Source organism: Salvelinus alpinus, chromosome 5 (genome assembly GCF_045679555.1).
Source record: "Salvelinus alpinus chromosome 5, SLU_Salpinus.1, whole genome shotgun sequence".
NCBI lineage: Eukaryota > Metazoa > Chordata > Actinopteri > Salmoniformes > Salmonidae > Salvelinus > Salvelinus alpinus.
This window is the reverse complement of record NC_092090.1, coordinates 3,024,486-3,038,444: the sequence shown is the minus strand read 5'-3', so window position 1 is coordinate 3,038,444 and position 13,959 is coordinate 3,024,486. Positions and strand designations below refer to the sequence as shown.

The following is a 13,959-nucleotide window of genomic DNA, read 5'->3' as shown; positions in this document are numbered from 1 at the left end:
CCCTTCTGATGTGATTGGAGGAGACACTCTGTCATGTAATATAGTCCAGTATCATTCTGTCTCCTCCCTTCTGATGTGATTGGAGGAGACACACTGTCATGTAATATAGTCCAGTATCATTCTGTCTCCTCCCTTCTGATGTGATTGGAGGAGACACACTGTCATGTAATATAGTCCAGTATCATTCTGTCTCCTCCCTTCTGATGTGATTGGAGGAGACACACTGTCATGTAATATAGTCCAGTATCATTCTGTCTCCTCCCTTCTGATGTGATTGGAGGAGACACTCTGTCATGTAATATAGTCCAGTATCATTCTGTCTCCTCCCTTCTGATGTGATTGGAGGAGACACACTGTCATGTAATATAGTCCAGTATCATTCTGTCTCCTCCCTTCTGATGTGATTGGAGGAGACACACTGTCATGTAATATAGTCCAGTATCATTCTGTCTCCTCCCTTCTGATGTGATTGGAGGAGACACTCTGTCATGTAATATAGTCCAGTATCATTCTGTCTCCTCCCTTCTGATGTGATTGGAGGAGACACTCTGTCATGTAATATAGTCCAGTATCATTCTGTCTCCTCCCTTCTGATGTGATTGGAGGAGACACACTGTCATGTAATATAGTCCAGTATCATTCTGTCTCCTCCCTTCTGATGTGATTGGAGGAGACACACTGTCATGTAATATAGTCCAGTATCATTCTGTCTCCTCCCTTCTGATGTGATTGGAGGAGACACACTGTCATGTAATATAGTCCCGTATCATTCTGTCTCCTCCCTTCTGATGTGATTGGAGGAGACACACTGTCATGTAATATAGTCCAGTATCATTCTGTCTCCTCCCTTCTGATGTGATTGGAGGAGACACACTGTCATGTAATATAGTCCAGTATCATTCTGTCTCCTCCCTTCTGATGTGATTGGAGGAGACACACTGTCATGTAATATAGTCCAGTATCATTCTGTCTCCTCCCTTCTGATGTGATTGGAGGAGACACACTGTCATGTAATATAGTCCAGTATCATTCTGTCGCCTCCCTTCTGATGTGATTGGAGGAGACACTCTGTCATGTAATTCAGCCATAGAGGATGATGAAGATCACAGCTGATGGACTTTCTCTCTCTTTATAATGATGATGTCATCTGCAGGAAGCAGCTGTTCAGTGTTGCTAAGGAATCCAAGGATCGGTGGAGTGATGAAGAGGATTTATTCGACTCTCCTCACAAAGACAGTAACTATGACGATCAACAATTATGATTTAAACTATATTGTGTTTATTACTAGTGATTTACTATGGAGTTCTAACGTGTGTCTTTGTTTAGGCTCTGAGGACAACGCCAGTACTACAGGAGGAGGCAGGAAGAGGGTGAGTTTAGGATCTGGAGACAGGAAGAGGGTGAGTTTAGGATCTGGAGACAGGAAGAGGGTGAGTTTAGGCTCTGAGGACAGGAAGAGGGTGAGTTTAGGCTCTGAGGACAACACCAGAACTACCGGAGGAGACAGGAAGAGGGTGAGTTTAGGATCTGGAGACAGGAAGAGGGTGAGTTTAGGCTCTGGAGACACCAGTACTACAGGAGGAGGCAGGAAGAGGGTGAGTTTAGGCTCTGGAGACACCAGTACTACAGGAGGAGGCAGGAAGAGGGTGAGTTTAGGATCTGGAGACAGGAAGAGGGTGAGTTTAGGATCTGGAGACAGGAAGAGGGTGAGTTTAGGATCTGAGGACAGGAAGAGGGTGAGTTTAGGCTCTGAGGACAACACCAGAACTACCGGAGGAGACAGGAAGATGGTGAGTTTAGGATCTGGAGACAGGAAGAGGGTGAGTTTAGGCTCTGGAGACAGGAAGAGGGTGAGTTTAGGATCTGGAGACAACACCAGAACTACCGGAGGAGACAGGAAGAGGGTGAGTTTAGGTTCTGGAGGCAGGAAGAGGGTGAGTTTAGGCTCTGAGGACAGGAAGAGGGTGAGTTTAGGATCTGAGGACAGGAAGAGGGTGAGTTTAGGATCTGGAGACAGGAAGAGGGTGAGTTTAGGATCTGAGGACAACGCCAGTACTACAGGAGGAGGCAGGAAGAGGGTGAGTTTAGGATCTGAGGACAGGAAGAGGGTGAGTTTAGGATCTGGAGACAGGAAGAGGGTGAGTTTAGGTTCTGGAGACAGGAAGAGGGTGAGTTTAGGATCTGAGGACAGGAAGAGGGTGAGTTTAGGTTCTGGAGACAGGAAGAGGGTGAGTTTAGGTTCTGGAGACAGGAAGAGGGTGAGTTTAGGTTCTGGAGACAGGAAGAGGGTGAGTTTAGGTTCTGGAGACAGGAAGAGGGTGAGTTTAGGATCTGAGGACAGGAAGAGGGTGAGTTTAGGTTCTGGAGACAGGAAGAGGGTGAGTTTAGGATCTGAGGACAGGAAGAGGGTGAGTTTAGGATCTGGAGACAGGAAGAGGGTGAGTTTAGGCTCTGGAGACAGGAAGAGGGTGAGTTTAGGCTCTGGAGACAGGAAGAGGGTGAGTTTAGGATCTGAGGACAGGAAGAGGGTGAGTTTAGGCACTGAGGACAACACCAGAACTACAGGAGGAGACAGGAAGAGGATGAGTTTAGGCTCTGGAGACAGGAAGAGGGTGAGTTTAGGTTCTGGAGACAGGAAGAGGGTGAGTTTAGGATCTGAGGACAGGAAGAGGGTGAGTTTAGGATCTGGAGACAGGAAGAGGGTGAGTTTAGGCTCTGGAGACAGGAAGAGGGTGAGTTTAGGCTCTGGAGACAGGAAGAGGGTGAGTTTAGGCTCTGGAGACAGGAAGAGGGTGAGTTTAGGTTCTGGAGACACCAGTACTACATGAGGAGACAGGAAGAGGGTGAGTTTAGGATCTGGAGACAGGAAGAGGGTGAGTTTATGCTCTGAGGACAGGAAGAGGGTGAGTTTAGGCTCTGAGGACAACGCCAGTACTACAGGAGGAGGCAGGAAGAGGGTGAGTTTAGGTTCTGGAGACAGGAAGAGGATGAGTTTAGGTTCTGGAGACAGGAAGAGGGTGAGTTTAGGCTCTGAGGACAACACCAGAACTACCGGAGGAGACAGGAAGACTGAGCACAGCCTCAGTTTAGAAGATGGTGACATTTGGGAAAATATTCAGACCCCTTCCTTTTATCCACATTTTGTTCCGTTACAGTCTCATTCTAAAATAGATTAAATTAATGTATTAATTAATTTTTTCCTTCATCAATCTACACACAATACCCCAGAATGACAAAGCGAAAACAGGTTTAGACACTTTTGCAAATTTATACAAAAAAAAAAAACATACCTTATTTACATAGGATCAGGCCTCAGGGTAGGAGGGCTGATCTAGGATCAGGTCTCAGGGTAGGAGAGGTGATCTAGGATCAGGTCTCAGGGTAGGAGTGGTGGTCTAGGATCAGGTCTCAGGGTAGGATGGTGATCTAGGATCCGGTCTAGGATCAGGTCTCAGGGTAGGAGTGGTGGTCTAGGATCAGGTCTCAGGGTAGGAGTGGTGATCTAGGATCAGGTCTCAGGGTAGGAGTGGTGGTCTAGGATCAGGTCTCAGGGTAGGAGTGGTGGTCTAGGATCAGGTCTCAGGGTAGGAGTGGTGGTCTAGGATCAGGTCTCAGGGTAGGAGTGGTGGTCTAGGATCAGGTCTCAGGGTAGGAGTGGTGATCTAGGATCAGGTCTAGGATCAGGTCTCAGGGTAGGAATGGTGATCTAGGATCAGGTCTCAGGGTAGGAGTGGTGATCTAGGATCAGGTCTCAGGGTAGGAGTGGTGATCTAGGATCAGGGCTCAGAGTAGGAGTGCTGATCTAGGATCAGGGCTCAGAGTAGGAGTGGTGGTCTAGGATCAGGTCTCAGGGTAGGAGTGGTGATCTAGGATCAGGTCTCAGGGTAGGAGTGGTGATCTAGGATCAGGTCTCAGGGTAGGAGTGGTGATCTAGGATCAGGGCTCAGAGTAGGAGTGGTGATCTAGGATCAGGGCTCAGAGTAGGAGTGGTGATCTAGGATCAGGGCTCAGAGTAGGAGTGCTGATCTAGTCAGATTGTGTCTGTGGTTGTGGCCGTGTTCCCAGCACAAACAGGTGGGAGGACTATATTTCTCAGAACAAGAATAGACTGACGAGTTCCAGAAGAAAGTTCTTTGTTTCTGGCCATTTTGAGCCTGTAATCAAACCCACAAATGTTGATGCTCCAGATACTCAACTAGTCTAAAGCTGGTTTTATTGCTTCTTTAATCAGAACCACAGTTTGCAGCTGTGCTAACATAATTGCAAAAGGGTTTTCTAATGATGAATTAGCCTTTTAAAATGATAAACTTGGATTAGCTAACACAACGTGCCATTGGAACACAGGAGTGATGGTTGCTGATAATGGGCCTCTGTACGCCTATGTAGATATTCCATAAAAAATCTGCCGTTTCCAGCTACAATAGTCATTTACAACATTAACAATCTCTACAGCGTATTCCTGATCAATTTGATGTTATTTTAATGGACAATTTTGTTTTTCTTTCAAAAACAAGGACATTTCTAAGTGACACCCAAACTTTTGAACGGTAGTGTATATTTGCAAAAAATAAAACTTTTGGCTTCGTTATTTTGGGATATTGTGTGTAGATTGAGAGGGAAAAACGATTTAATCAATCTAACAAAATGTGAAAAAAGTCAAGGGGTCTGAATACTGTTTCCGGACACAGATAAAGCCTACTCCTGGACTAAAAAGCAAGCTAAATGGAGAATCAGGACTAGGCTTAATCTGTATCCTGGAAACCTCTACTATATGTTAACCCTAAGTGTTGTCCCCCACAGTGTGTTTACTATGTTAACCCTAAGTGTTGTCCCCTACAGTGTGTTTACTATGGTAACCCTAAGTGTTGTCCCCCACAGTGTGTTTACTATGTTAACCCTAAGTGTTGTCCCCTACAGTGTGTTTACTATGTTAACCCTAAGTGTTGCCCTCTACAGTGTGTTTACTATGTTAACCCTAAGTGTTGTCCCCTACAGTGTGTTTACTATGGTAACCCTAAGTGTTGTCCCCTACAGTGTGTTTACTATGTTAACCCTAAGTGTTGTCCCCCTGCAGTGTTTACTATGTTAACCCTAAGTGTTGTCCTCTACAGTGTGTTTACTATGTTAACCCTAAGTGTTGTCCCCCTACAGTGTTTACTATGTCAACCCTAAGTGTTGTCCTCTACGGTGTGTTTACTATGTTAACCCTAAGTGTTAACCCCCACAGTGTGTTTACTATGTTAACCCTAAGTGTTGTCCTCTAGTGTGTTTACTATGTTAACCCTAAGTGTTGTCCTCTACGGTGTGTTTACTATGTTAACCCTAAGTGTTAACCCCCACAGTGTGTTTACTATGTTAACCCTAAGTGTTGTCCCCTACAGTGTGTTTACTATGTTAACCCTAAGTGTTGTCCCCCACAGTGTGTTTACTATGTTAACCCTAAGTGTTGTCCCCTACAGTGTGTTTACTATGTTAACCCTAAGTGTTGTCCCCTACAGTGTGTTTACTATGTTAACCCTAAGTGTTGTCCTCTAGTGTTTACTATGTTAACCCTAAGTGTTGTCCTCTACAGTGTTTACTATGTTAACCCTAAGTGTTGTCCCCTACAGTGTGTTTACTATGTTAACCCTAAGTGTTGTCCTCCCACAGTGTTTACTATGTTAACCCTAAGTGTTGTCTTCTACAGTGTTTACTGTGTTAACCCTAAGTGTTGTCCTCTAGTGTGTTTACTATGTTAACCCTAAGTGTTGTCCCCCTACAGTGTTTACTATACATTGAGTGTTCTGTTGTGTCCCTCCTGTAGATGTGGACAGCAGAGGAGACCGAGTGGGTGAAGGAGGGAGTGAGGCGCTACGGAGAGGGGAACTGGTCCAGGGTAAAGTTCTCTTTCCCCTTCTTGGGCCGAACCGCCGTGAACATCAAGGATCGGTGGAGAACCATGAAAAAGCTCAAGATGGTCTGAGGGCACCAAACCGGGAGGGACTAACTTGTCCAATAAGAAATGCTCGTTTACATTTGCTACGGGGTGCAGTAACGAATTCGACGCTGGAGGGCCTCTGAACTACGCAAGACAATGACATTATCCAGTTGTGAGAATGGATGTTTTCTTTCTACAAAATATAAATATTTACCCGCCTGTCAACAACGAGGACAGGAAGCTGAAGATGGTCGAGGGCCTTAGACTAAGATACATGTTGATTCTGCCACTTTTTGAACATGTTTATAGAAGTATTTTATTTTATCACTCGTCTTTCTTGGTAGAATAAAGACTTCTCTTATACCGACTGGCCTAACGCGTACTGCATTGAGTTTACAGTAAAGAGCCGTGTTTAATAGCCACAGTAAATACATGCTATATTTAAGTGTTACTACCAGATCCAACATTTAACTTTTTATTTTACACATTCTGTTGAAGAAAAACAAACTTCAGTATATGAAAACAGTTTTAATGTTATGCTGATGAAATTAACTGCATAATCATAATATTTATGCAAATTGCTCAAACCAGAGATCATACAAATTATGAATACTACATAAAACCCCAAATATTCAATTTACAAAACACATTTATTTAGATTATGGCTGAGTGATTTACATTCAGCTACCAGTGACAGGGATGTTAATCTGAATGTAAATCACTCAGCCATAGTGACGTTGGTAGCTGAATGTAAATCACTCAGCCATAGTGACAGGGATGTTGGTAGCTGAATGTAAATCACTCAGCCATAGTGACAGGGATGTTGGTGAATGTAAATCACTCAGCCATAGTGACAGGGATGTTGGTGAATGTAAATCACTCAGCCATAGTGACAGGGATGTTGGTAGCTGAATGTAAATCACTCCGCCATAGTGACGGGGATGTTGGTAGCTGAATGTAAATCACCCAGCCATAGTGACAGGGATGTTGGTAGCTGAATGTAAATCACTCAGCCATAGTGACGGGGATGTTGGTAGCTGAATGTAAATCACTCAGCCATAGTGACGGGATGTTGGTAGCTGAATGTAAATCACTCAGCCATAGTGACAGGGATGTTGGCAGCTGAATGTAAATCACTCAGCTATAGTGACAGGGATGTTGGTGAATGTAAATCACTAAGCCATAGTGACAGGGATGTTAGCTGAATGTAAATCACTCAGCCATAGTGACAGGGATGTTGGTGAATGTAAATCACTCAGCCATAGTGACAGGGATGTTGGTGAATGTAAATCACTCAGCCATAGTGACAGGGATGTTGGTAGCTGAATGTAAATCACTCAGCCATAGTGACGGGGATGTTGGTTGCTGAATGTAAATCACTCAGCTATAGTGACAGGGATGTTGGTAGCTGAATGTAAATCACTCAGCCATAGTGACAGGGATGTTGGTAGCTGAATGTAAATCACTCAGCCATAGTGACAGGGATGTTGGTAGCTGAATGTAAATCACTCAGCCATAGTGACAGGGATGTTGGTAGCTGAATGTAAATCACTCAGCCATAGTGACAGGGATGTTGGCAGCTGAATGTAAATCACTCAGCTATAGTGACAGGGATGTTGGTGAATGTAAATCACTCAGCCATAGTGACAGGGATGTTGGTAGCTGAATGTAAATCACTCAGCCATAGTGACAGGGATGATGTTAGCTCAATGTAAATCACTCAGCCATAGTGACAGGGATGTTGGTAGCTGAATGTAAATCACTCAGCCATAGTGACAGGGATGTTGGTAGCTGAATGTAAATCACTCAGCCATAGTGACAGGGATGATGGTAGCTGAATGTAAATCACTCAGCCATAGTAACAGGGAGCTATCATCTTTCAGACTTGATGAAACTATCCAGACAGTCACTGGCCCCTTGGTAGTTAGAAGGAAATACACAATCATATCCTGAAGACCAGGGTTTCCCAACCCTCTCCTCATGGACCACCAGATGTTTCACACCGTAGTACTTTCCAACCCTCTGGTGGTCCCTGAGGAGAGGGAAGTACGACGGTGTATAATTGATAGTCCAGTTTGTGAAGACTCCTTATGTGAGCGTGTCCTCACACCTGATGAACTCTCCGATGTCTGCCTGGTGGAACACAACGATGGACATGGGGTCCACTCTTCTGCACTCCTGGGTCGACTTGGCGGCCACGCCAAAACCCTGCAGGAAGACAAGAGGGGCAAGTTGAGTCAAACCTGCATGTCACAATTCTCTTACGGTTACCTAGGAGTTACTATGGTTACTGATGACTCGGATATTAGCTTGTATGAAGGAGCAACCAACTGTCAAACGATCACTATCCAAACGAGATGTGGTGTAGAACTGACAATATGGGTCGGTTTACCACACATATTAAGCCTTGTCCTGGACTAAAAAACATTTACAATAGAGATTCTCCATTAGTCTGACTAGTTAACCTCTGGGAAAGCTGCCCTACGTGTTGAATGAATTGATTGGATAATGACTGAAGGGAGGGCTATGTGTTGATTGGATAATGACTGAAGGGAGGGCTGTGTGTTGAATGAATTGATTGGATAATAAATGTACAGTATGTGCAGAGGGAGGGCCAACTCACCAGCGGTACATCTGCCATGGAATACACCACCACACCCTGGTATTGGTTAGTGTTCTCTGTGATCCTCCCCAGACCAGACTTCAACACATGGTTCCCATAGAGGAAGGACTGCTCCTGCCCAGGCTTCACCCACACCTTGAACTGAACACACAGAGGGTTCAGTGACTCAGACCACAGCTCCGTTATTACAGTACTGTCTTAACTGAGATCCTGTAGGTTTGAGAGAGATATTGATGTTCATTTTAAAGCTTACACAAATATGATTATCGGACTAAACCTCTAGTCTCACCTGGCTGTCGTCAGAGTCATTTTGGGGCGGCAGGTAGCCAAGTGGTTGGAGCGTTGGGCCAGTAACCGAAAGGTTTCTGGATATAATCCCCCGAGCGTACAATGTTTAAAAAAATCTGTTGTTCTGCCCCTGAACAAGGCAGTTAACCCACTGTTCCTAGGCCGTCATTGAAAATAAGAATTTGTTCTTAAAACTGACATGCCCAGTTAAATTGCTAAAACATTAACAATATATCTACACTTCTAACATGGCTGTGGTTATCATTATACACAGTGAGAGGACTTCCTGCTTCTTGTTTACCTTCTAACATGGCTGTGGTTATCATTATACACAGTGAGAGGACTTCCTGCTTCTTGTTTACCTTCTAACATGGCTGTGGTTATCATTAGACATAGTGAGAGGACTTCCTGCTTCTTGTTTACCTTCTAACATGGCTGTGGTTATCATTATACACAGTGAGAGGACTTCCTGCTTCTTGTTTACCTTCTAACATGGCTGTGGTTATCATTATACACAGTGAGAGGACTTCCTGCTTCTTGTTTACCTTCTAACATGGCTGTGGTTATCATTATACATAGTGAGAGGACTTCCTGCTTCTTGTTTACCTTCTAACATGACTGTGGTTATCATTATACATAGTGAGAGGACTTCCTGCTTCTTGTTTACCTTCTAACATGGCTGTGGTTATCATTAGACATAGTGAGAGGACTTCCTGCTTCTTGTTTACCTTCTAACATGGCTGTGGTTATCATTAGACATAGTGAGAGGACTTCCTGCTTCTTGTTTACCTTCTAACATGACTGTGGTTATCATTATACATAGTGAGAGGACTTCCTGCTTCTTGTTTACCTTCTAACATGGCTGTGGTTATCATTATACATAGTGAGAGGACTTCCTGCTTCTTGTTTACCTTCTAACATGGCTGTGGTTATCATTATACATAGTGAGAGGACTTCCTGCTTCTTGTTTACCTTCTAACATGGCTGTGGTTATCATTATACACAGTGAGAGGACTTCCTGCTTCTTGTTTACCTTCTAACATGGCTGTGGTTATCATTAGACATAGTGAGATGTCAGAGGACTTCCTGCTTCTTGTTTACCTTCCAACATGGCTGTGGTTATCATTATACATAGTGAGAGGACTTCCTGCTTCTTGTTTACCTTCCAACATGGCTGTGGTTATCATTATACATAGTGAGAGGACTTCCTGCTTCTTGTTTACCTTCTAACATGGCTGTGGTTATCATTATACATAGTGAGAGGACTTCCTGCTTCTTGTTTACCTTCTAACATGGCTGTGGTTATCATTATACATAGTGAGAGGACTTCCTGCTTCTTGTTTACCTTCTAACATGACTGTGGTTATCATTATACATAGTGAGAGGACTTCCTGCTTCTTGTTTACCTTCTAACATGGCTGTGGTTATCATTATACATAGTGAGAGGACTTCCTGCTTCTTGTTTACCTTCTAACATGGCTGTGGTTATCATTATACATAGTGAGAGGACTTCCTGCTTCTTGTTTACCTTCTAACATGGCTGTGGTTATCATTAGACATAGTGAGAGGACTTCCTGCTTCTTGTTTACCTTCTAACATGGCTGTGGTTATCATTATACATAGTGAGAGGACTTCCTGCTTCTTGTTTACCTTCTAACATGGCTGTGGTTATCATTATACATAGTGATAGGACTTCCTGCTTCTTGTTTACCTTCCAACATGGCTGTGGTTATCATTATACATAGTGAGAGGACTTCCTGCTTCTTGTTTACCTTCTAACATGGCTGTGGTTATCATTATACATAGTGAGAGGACTTCCTGCTTCTTGTTTACCTTCTAACATGGCTGTGGTTATCATTATACATAGTGAGAGGACTTCCTGCTTCTTGTTTACCTTCTAACATGGCTGTGGTTATCATTATACATAGTGAGAGGACTTCCTGCTTCTTGTTTACCTTCTAACATGGCTGTGGTTATCATTATACATAGTGAGAGGTCAGAGGGTTTCCTGCTTCTTGTTTACCTTCTAACATGGCTGTGGTTATCATTATACATAGTGAGAGGACTTCCTGCTTCTTGTTTACCTTCTAACATGGCTGTGGTTATCATTATACATAGTGAGAGGACTTCCTGCTTCTTGTTTACCTTCTAACATGGCTGTGGTTATCATTAGACATAGTGAGAGGACTTCCTGCTTCTTGTTTACCTTCTAACATGGCTGTGGTTATCATTATACATAGTGAGATGTCAGAGGGTTTCCTGCTTCTTGTTTACCTTCTAACATGACTGTGGTTATCATTATACATAGTGAGAGGACTTCCTGCTTCTTGTTTACCTTCTAACATGGCTGTGGTTATCATTATACATAGTGAGAGGACTTCCTGCTTCTTGTTTACCTTCTAACATGGCTGTGGTTATCATTAGACATAGTGAGAGGACTTCCTGCTTCTTGTTTACCTTCTAACATGGCTGTGGTTATCATTATACATAGTGAGAGGACTTCCTGCTTCTTGTTTACCTTCTAACATGGCTGTGGTTATCATTATACATAGTGAGAGGACTTCCTGCTTCTTGTTTACCTTCCAACATGGCTGTGGTTATCATTATACATAGTGAGAGGACTTCCTGCTTCTTGTTTACCTTCTAACATGGCTGTGGTTATCATTATACATAGTGAGAGGACTTCCTGCTTCTTGTTTACCTTCTAACATGGCTGTGGTTATCATTATACATAGTGAGAGGACTTCCTGCTTCTTGTTTACCTTCTAACATGGCTGTGGTTATCATTATACATAGTGAGAGGTCAGAGGGTTTCCTGCTTCTTGTTTACCTTCTAACATGGCTGTGGTTATCATTATACATAGTGAGAGGACGTCCTGCTTCTTGTTTACCTTCTAACATGGCTGTGGTTATCATTATACATAGTGAGAGGACTTCCTGCTTCTTGTTTACCTTCTAACATGGCTGTGGTTATCATTAGACATAGTGAGAGGACTTCCTGCTTCTTGTTTACCTTCTAACATGGCTGTGGTTATCATTATACATAGTGAGATGTCAGAGGGTTTCCTGCTTCTTGTTTACCTTCTAACATGACTGTGGTTATCATTATACATAGTGAGAGGACTTCCTGCTTCTTGTTTACCTTCTAACATGGCTGTGGTTATCATTATACATAGTGAGAGGACTTCCTGCTTCTTGTTTACCTTCTAACATGGCTGTGGTTATCATTAGACATAGTGAGAGGACTTCCTGCTTCTTGTTTACCTTCTAACATGGCTGTGGTTATCATTATACATAGTGAGAGGACTTCCTGCTTCTTGTTTACCTTCTAACATGGCTGTGGTTATCATTAGACATAGTGAGAGGACTTCCTGCTTCTTGTTTACCTTCTAACATGGCTGTGGTTATCATTATACATAGTGAGAGGACTTCCTGCTTCTTGTTTACCTTCTAACATGGCTGTGGTTATCATTAGACATAGTGAGAGGACTTCCTGCTTCTTGTTTACCTTCTAACATGGCTGTGGTTATCATTATACATAGTGAGAGGACTTCCTGCTTCTTGTTTACCTTCTAACATGGCTGTGGTTATCATTAGACATAGTGAGAGGACTTCCTGCTTCTTGTTTACCTTCTAACATGGCTGTGGTTATCATTATACATAGTGAGATGTCAGAGGGTTTCCTGCTTCTTGTTTACCTTCTAACATGACTGTGGTTATCATTATACATAGTGAGAGGACTTCCTGCTTCTTGTTTACCTTCTAACATGGCTGTGGTTATCATTATACATAGTGAGAGGACTTCCTGCTTCTTGTTTACCTTCTAACATGGCTGTGGTTATCATTAGACATAGTGAGAGGACTTCCTGCTTCTTGTTTACCTTCTAACATGGCTGTGGTTATCATTATACATAGTGAGAGGACTTCCTGCTTCTTGTTTACCTTCTAACATGGCTGTGGTTATCATTATACATAGTGAGAGGACTTCCTGCTTCTTGTTTACCTTCTAACATGGCTGTGGTTATCAATAGACATAGTGAGAGGACTTCCTGCTTCTTGTTTACCTTCTAACATGGCTGTGGTTATCATTATACATAGTGAGAGGACTTCCTGCTTCTTGTTTACCTTCTAACATGGCTGTGGTTATCATTATACATAGTGAGAGGACTTCCTGCTTCTTGTTTACCTTCTAACATGGCTGTGGTTATCATTATACATAGTGAGATGTCAGAGGACTTCCTGCTTCTTGTTTACCTTGGCATATGGTGCCAGGAAGTCCAGTGCTGTGATGTGCAGGCGGAACTTAATGGTCTTGGTGAACTTCCCAAAGCAGGTACCCACCGACACCAACTTATCACGGGAGATGTTGGTAGCCAACTTCAGAATTTTCTCACTGATACAAAAAAGAAGTGGAAATAAGACAGAATCTTAACTACCCAAAAAGAGATGATCATGAAGTAACCTGCTTTATAATATCCATAGGTAATATTTAACAATAACAGCAGCTCTGTAGCGTTGTTTACCTGATGTAATATACCCGGTCATTGTGAAGTCTGAAGCAATAGGTCCCATCGGGTCGATCCACCAGGAGTTTGATGTTCTCACCAATGCTGTGGACAGAGGAAGGTGTCACACATTGTCAATGTAGATTGAGAGAATTTCAGACCATTTCAAATCACTTGCCATCTACACAGCAAGTGATTTGAAATGGTACGTTGTCTATCTACTCAGACGACGTATTAGCCAGCTTGCTGAGAAGCATAACTAGTGCAGGTTAAAGACTGTCATCATGAGCATAGCACCAAAGAGACCGGATATGGACTGGTGTTTATCAACCCTGTGCACTAACTAGCAGGCAAAACTACACGAGTTGGTTGATCACGCATGGTGCTAGTCTGAACAGACATGGCAGTTTCAAAATAACGCCAACCTTGTCTTTCAGGATCACATGTCAATACTCACTATTTGGAGAGTTTCTCAAACATCGTTTTTGTCTCGTCGTCTGTTAAAGGCCTCATCTTGGTAAATAATTCGCTAATTTCCTTACAATATTGTGCTCACTGAATGTAGCTTGATGAACGCTGCAGCGTGGGGATAGTGAGCGGAAATTCATGCGCAGGAAAACGGAAG

The 13,959-nt window shown here is 43.2% G+C and overlaps 2 protein-coding genes across 3 annotated transcripts in view; one reads left to right on the top strand and one right to left on the bottom strand.

Moving 5' to 3' along the window:
• LOC139575421 (telomeric repeat-binding factor 2-like) overlaps positions 1-6,285 on the top strand; it is a 37,008-nt gene extending 30,723 nt beyond the window's left edge. For both annotated transcript variants that reach the window (XM_071400370.1, XM_071400371.1), the window contains 3 exons: positions 1,154-1,236; positions 1,328-1,371; positions 5,805-6,285. In XM_071400370.1, the coding sequence (XP_071256471.1) occupies positions 1,154-1,236; positions 1,328-1,371; positions 5,805-5,963 (286 nt within the window). In that variant the 3' untranslated portion in view covers positions 5,964-6,285. The remainder of the gene's footprint in view (positions 1-1,153; positions 1,237-1,327; positions 1,372-5,804) is intronic.
• Positions 6,286-6,431: 146 nt separating this feature from the next.
• Positions 6,432-13,947, bottom strand: LOC139575427 (60S ribosome subunit biogenesis protein NIP7 homolog). The gene is made up of 5 exons (XM_071400378.1): positions 13,792-13,947; positions 13,353-13,439; positions 13,084-13,222; positions 8,542-8,682; positions 6,432-8,126 (listed from the first exon to the last, which is right to left on the bottom strand). The coding sequence occupies exons 1-5, from the start codon at positions 13,845-13,847 to the stop codon at positions 8,007-8,009; spliced, it is 543 nt and encodes a 180-aa protein (XP_071256479.1). The 5' UTR covers positions 13,848-13,947; the 3' UTR covers positions 6,432-8,006.
• Positions 13,948-13,959: the final 12 nt, after the last annotated feature.

What these genes read in the sequence shown, in the direction of transcription:
- LOC139575427 (XM_071400378.1), bottom strand. Translation starts at nt 13,847, where the DNA reads ATGAGGCCTTTAACAGACGACGAGACAAAAACGATGTTTGAGAAACTC. An exon ending in GACCGGGTATATTACATCAG is followed by an intron (nt 13,223 to 13,352) that starts GTAAACAACGCT and finishes TTTTTGTATCAG; the next exon opens with TGAGAAAATTCTGAAGTTGG. An exon ending in TCCTGGCACCATATGCCAAG is followed by an intron (nt 8,683 to 13,083) that starts GTAAACAAGAAG and finishes CTGTGTGTTCAG; the next exon opens with TTCAAGGTGTGGGTGAAGCC.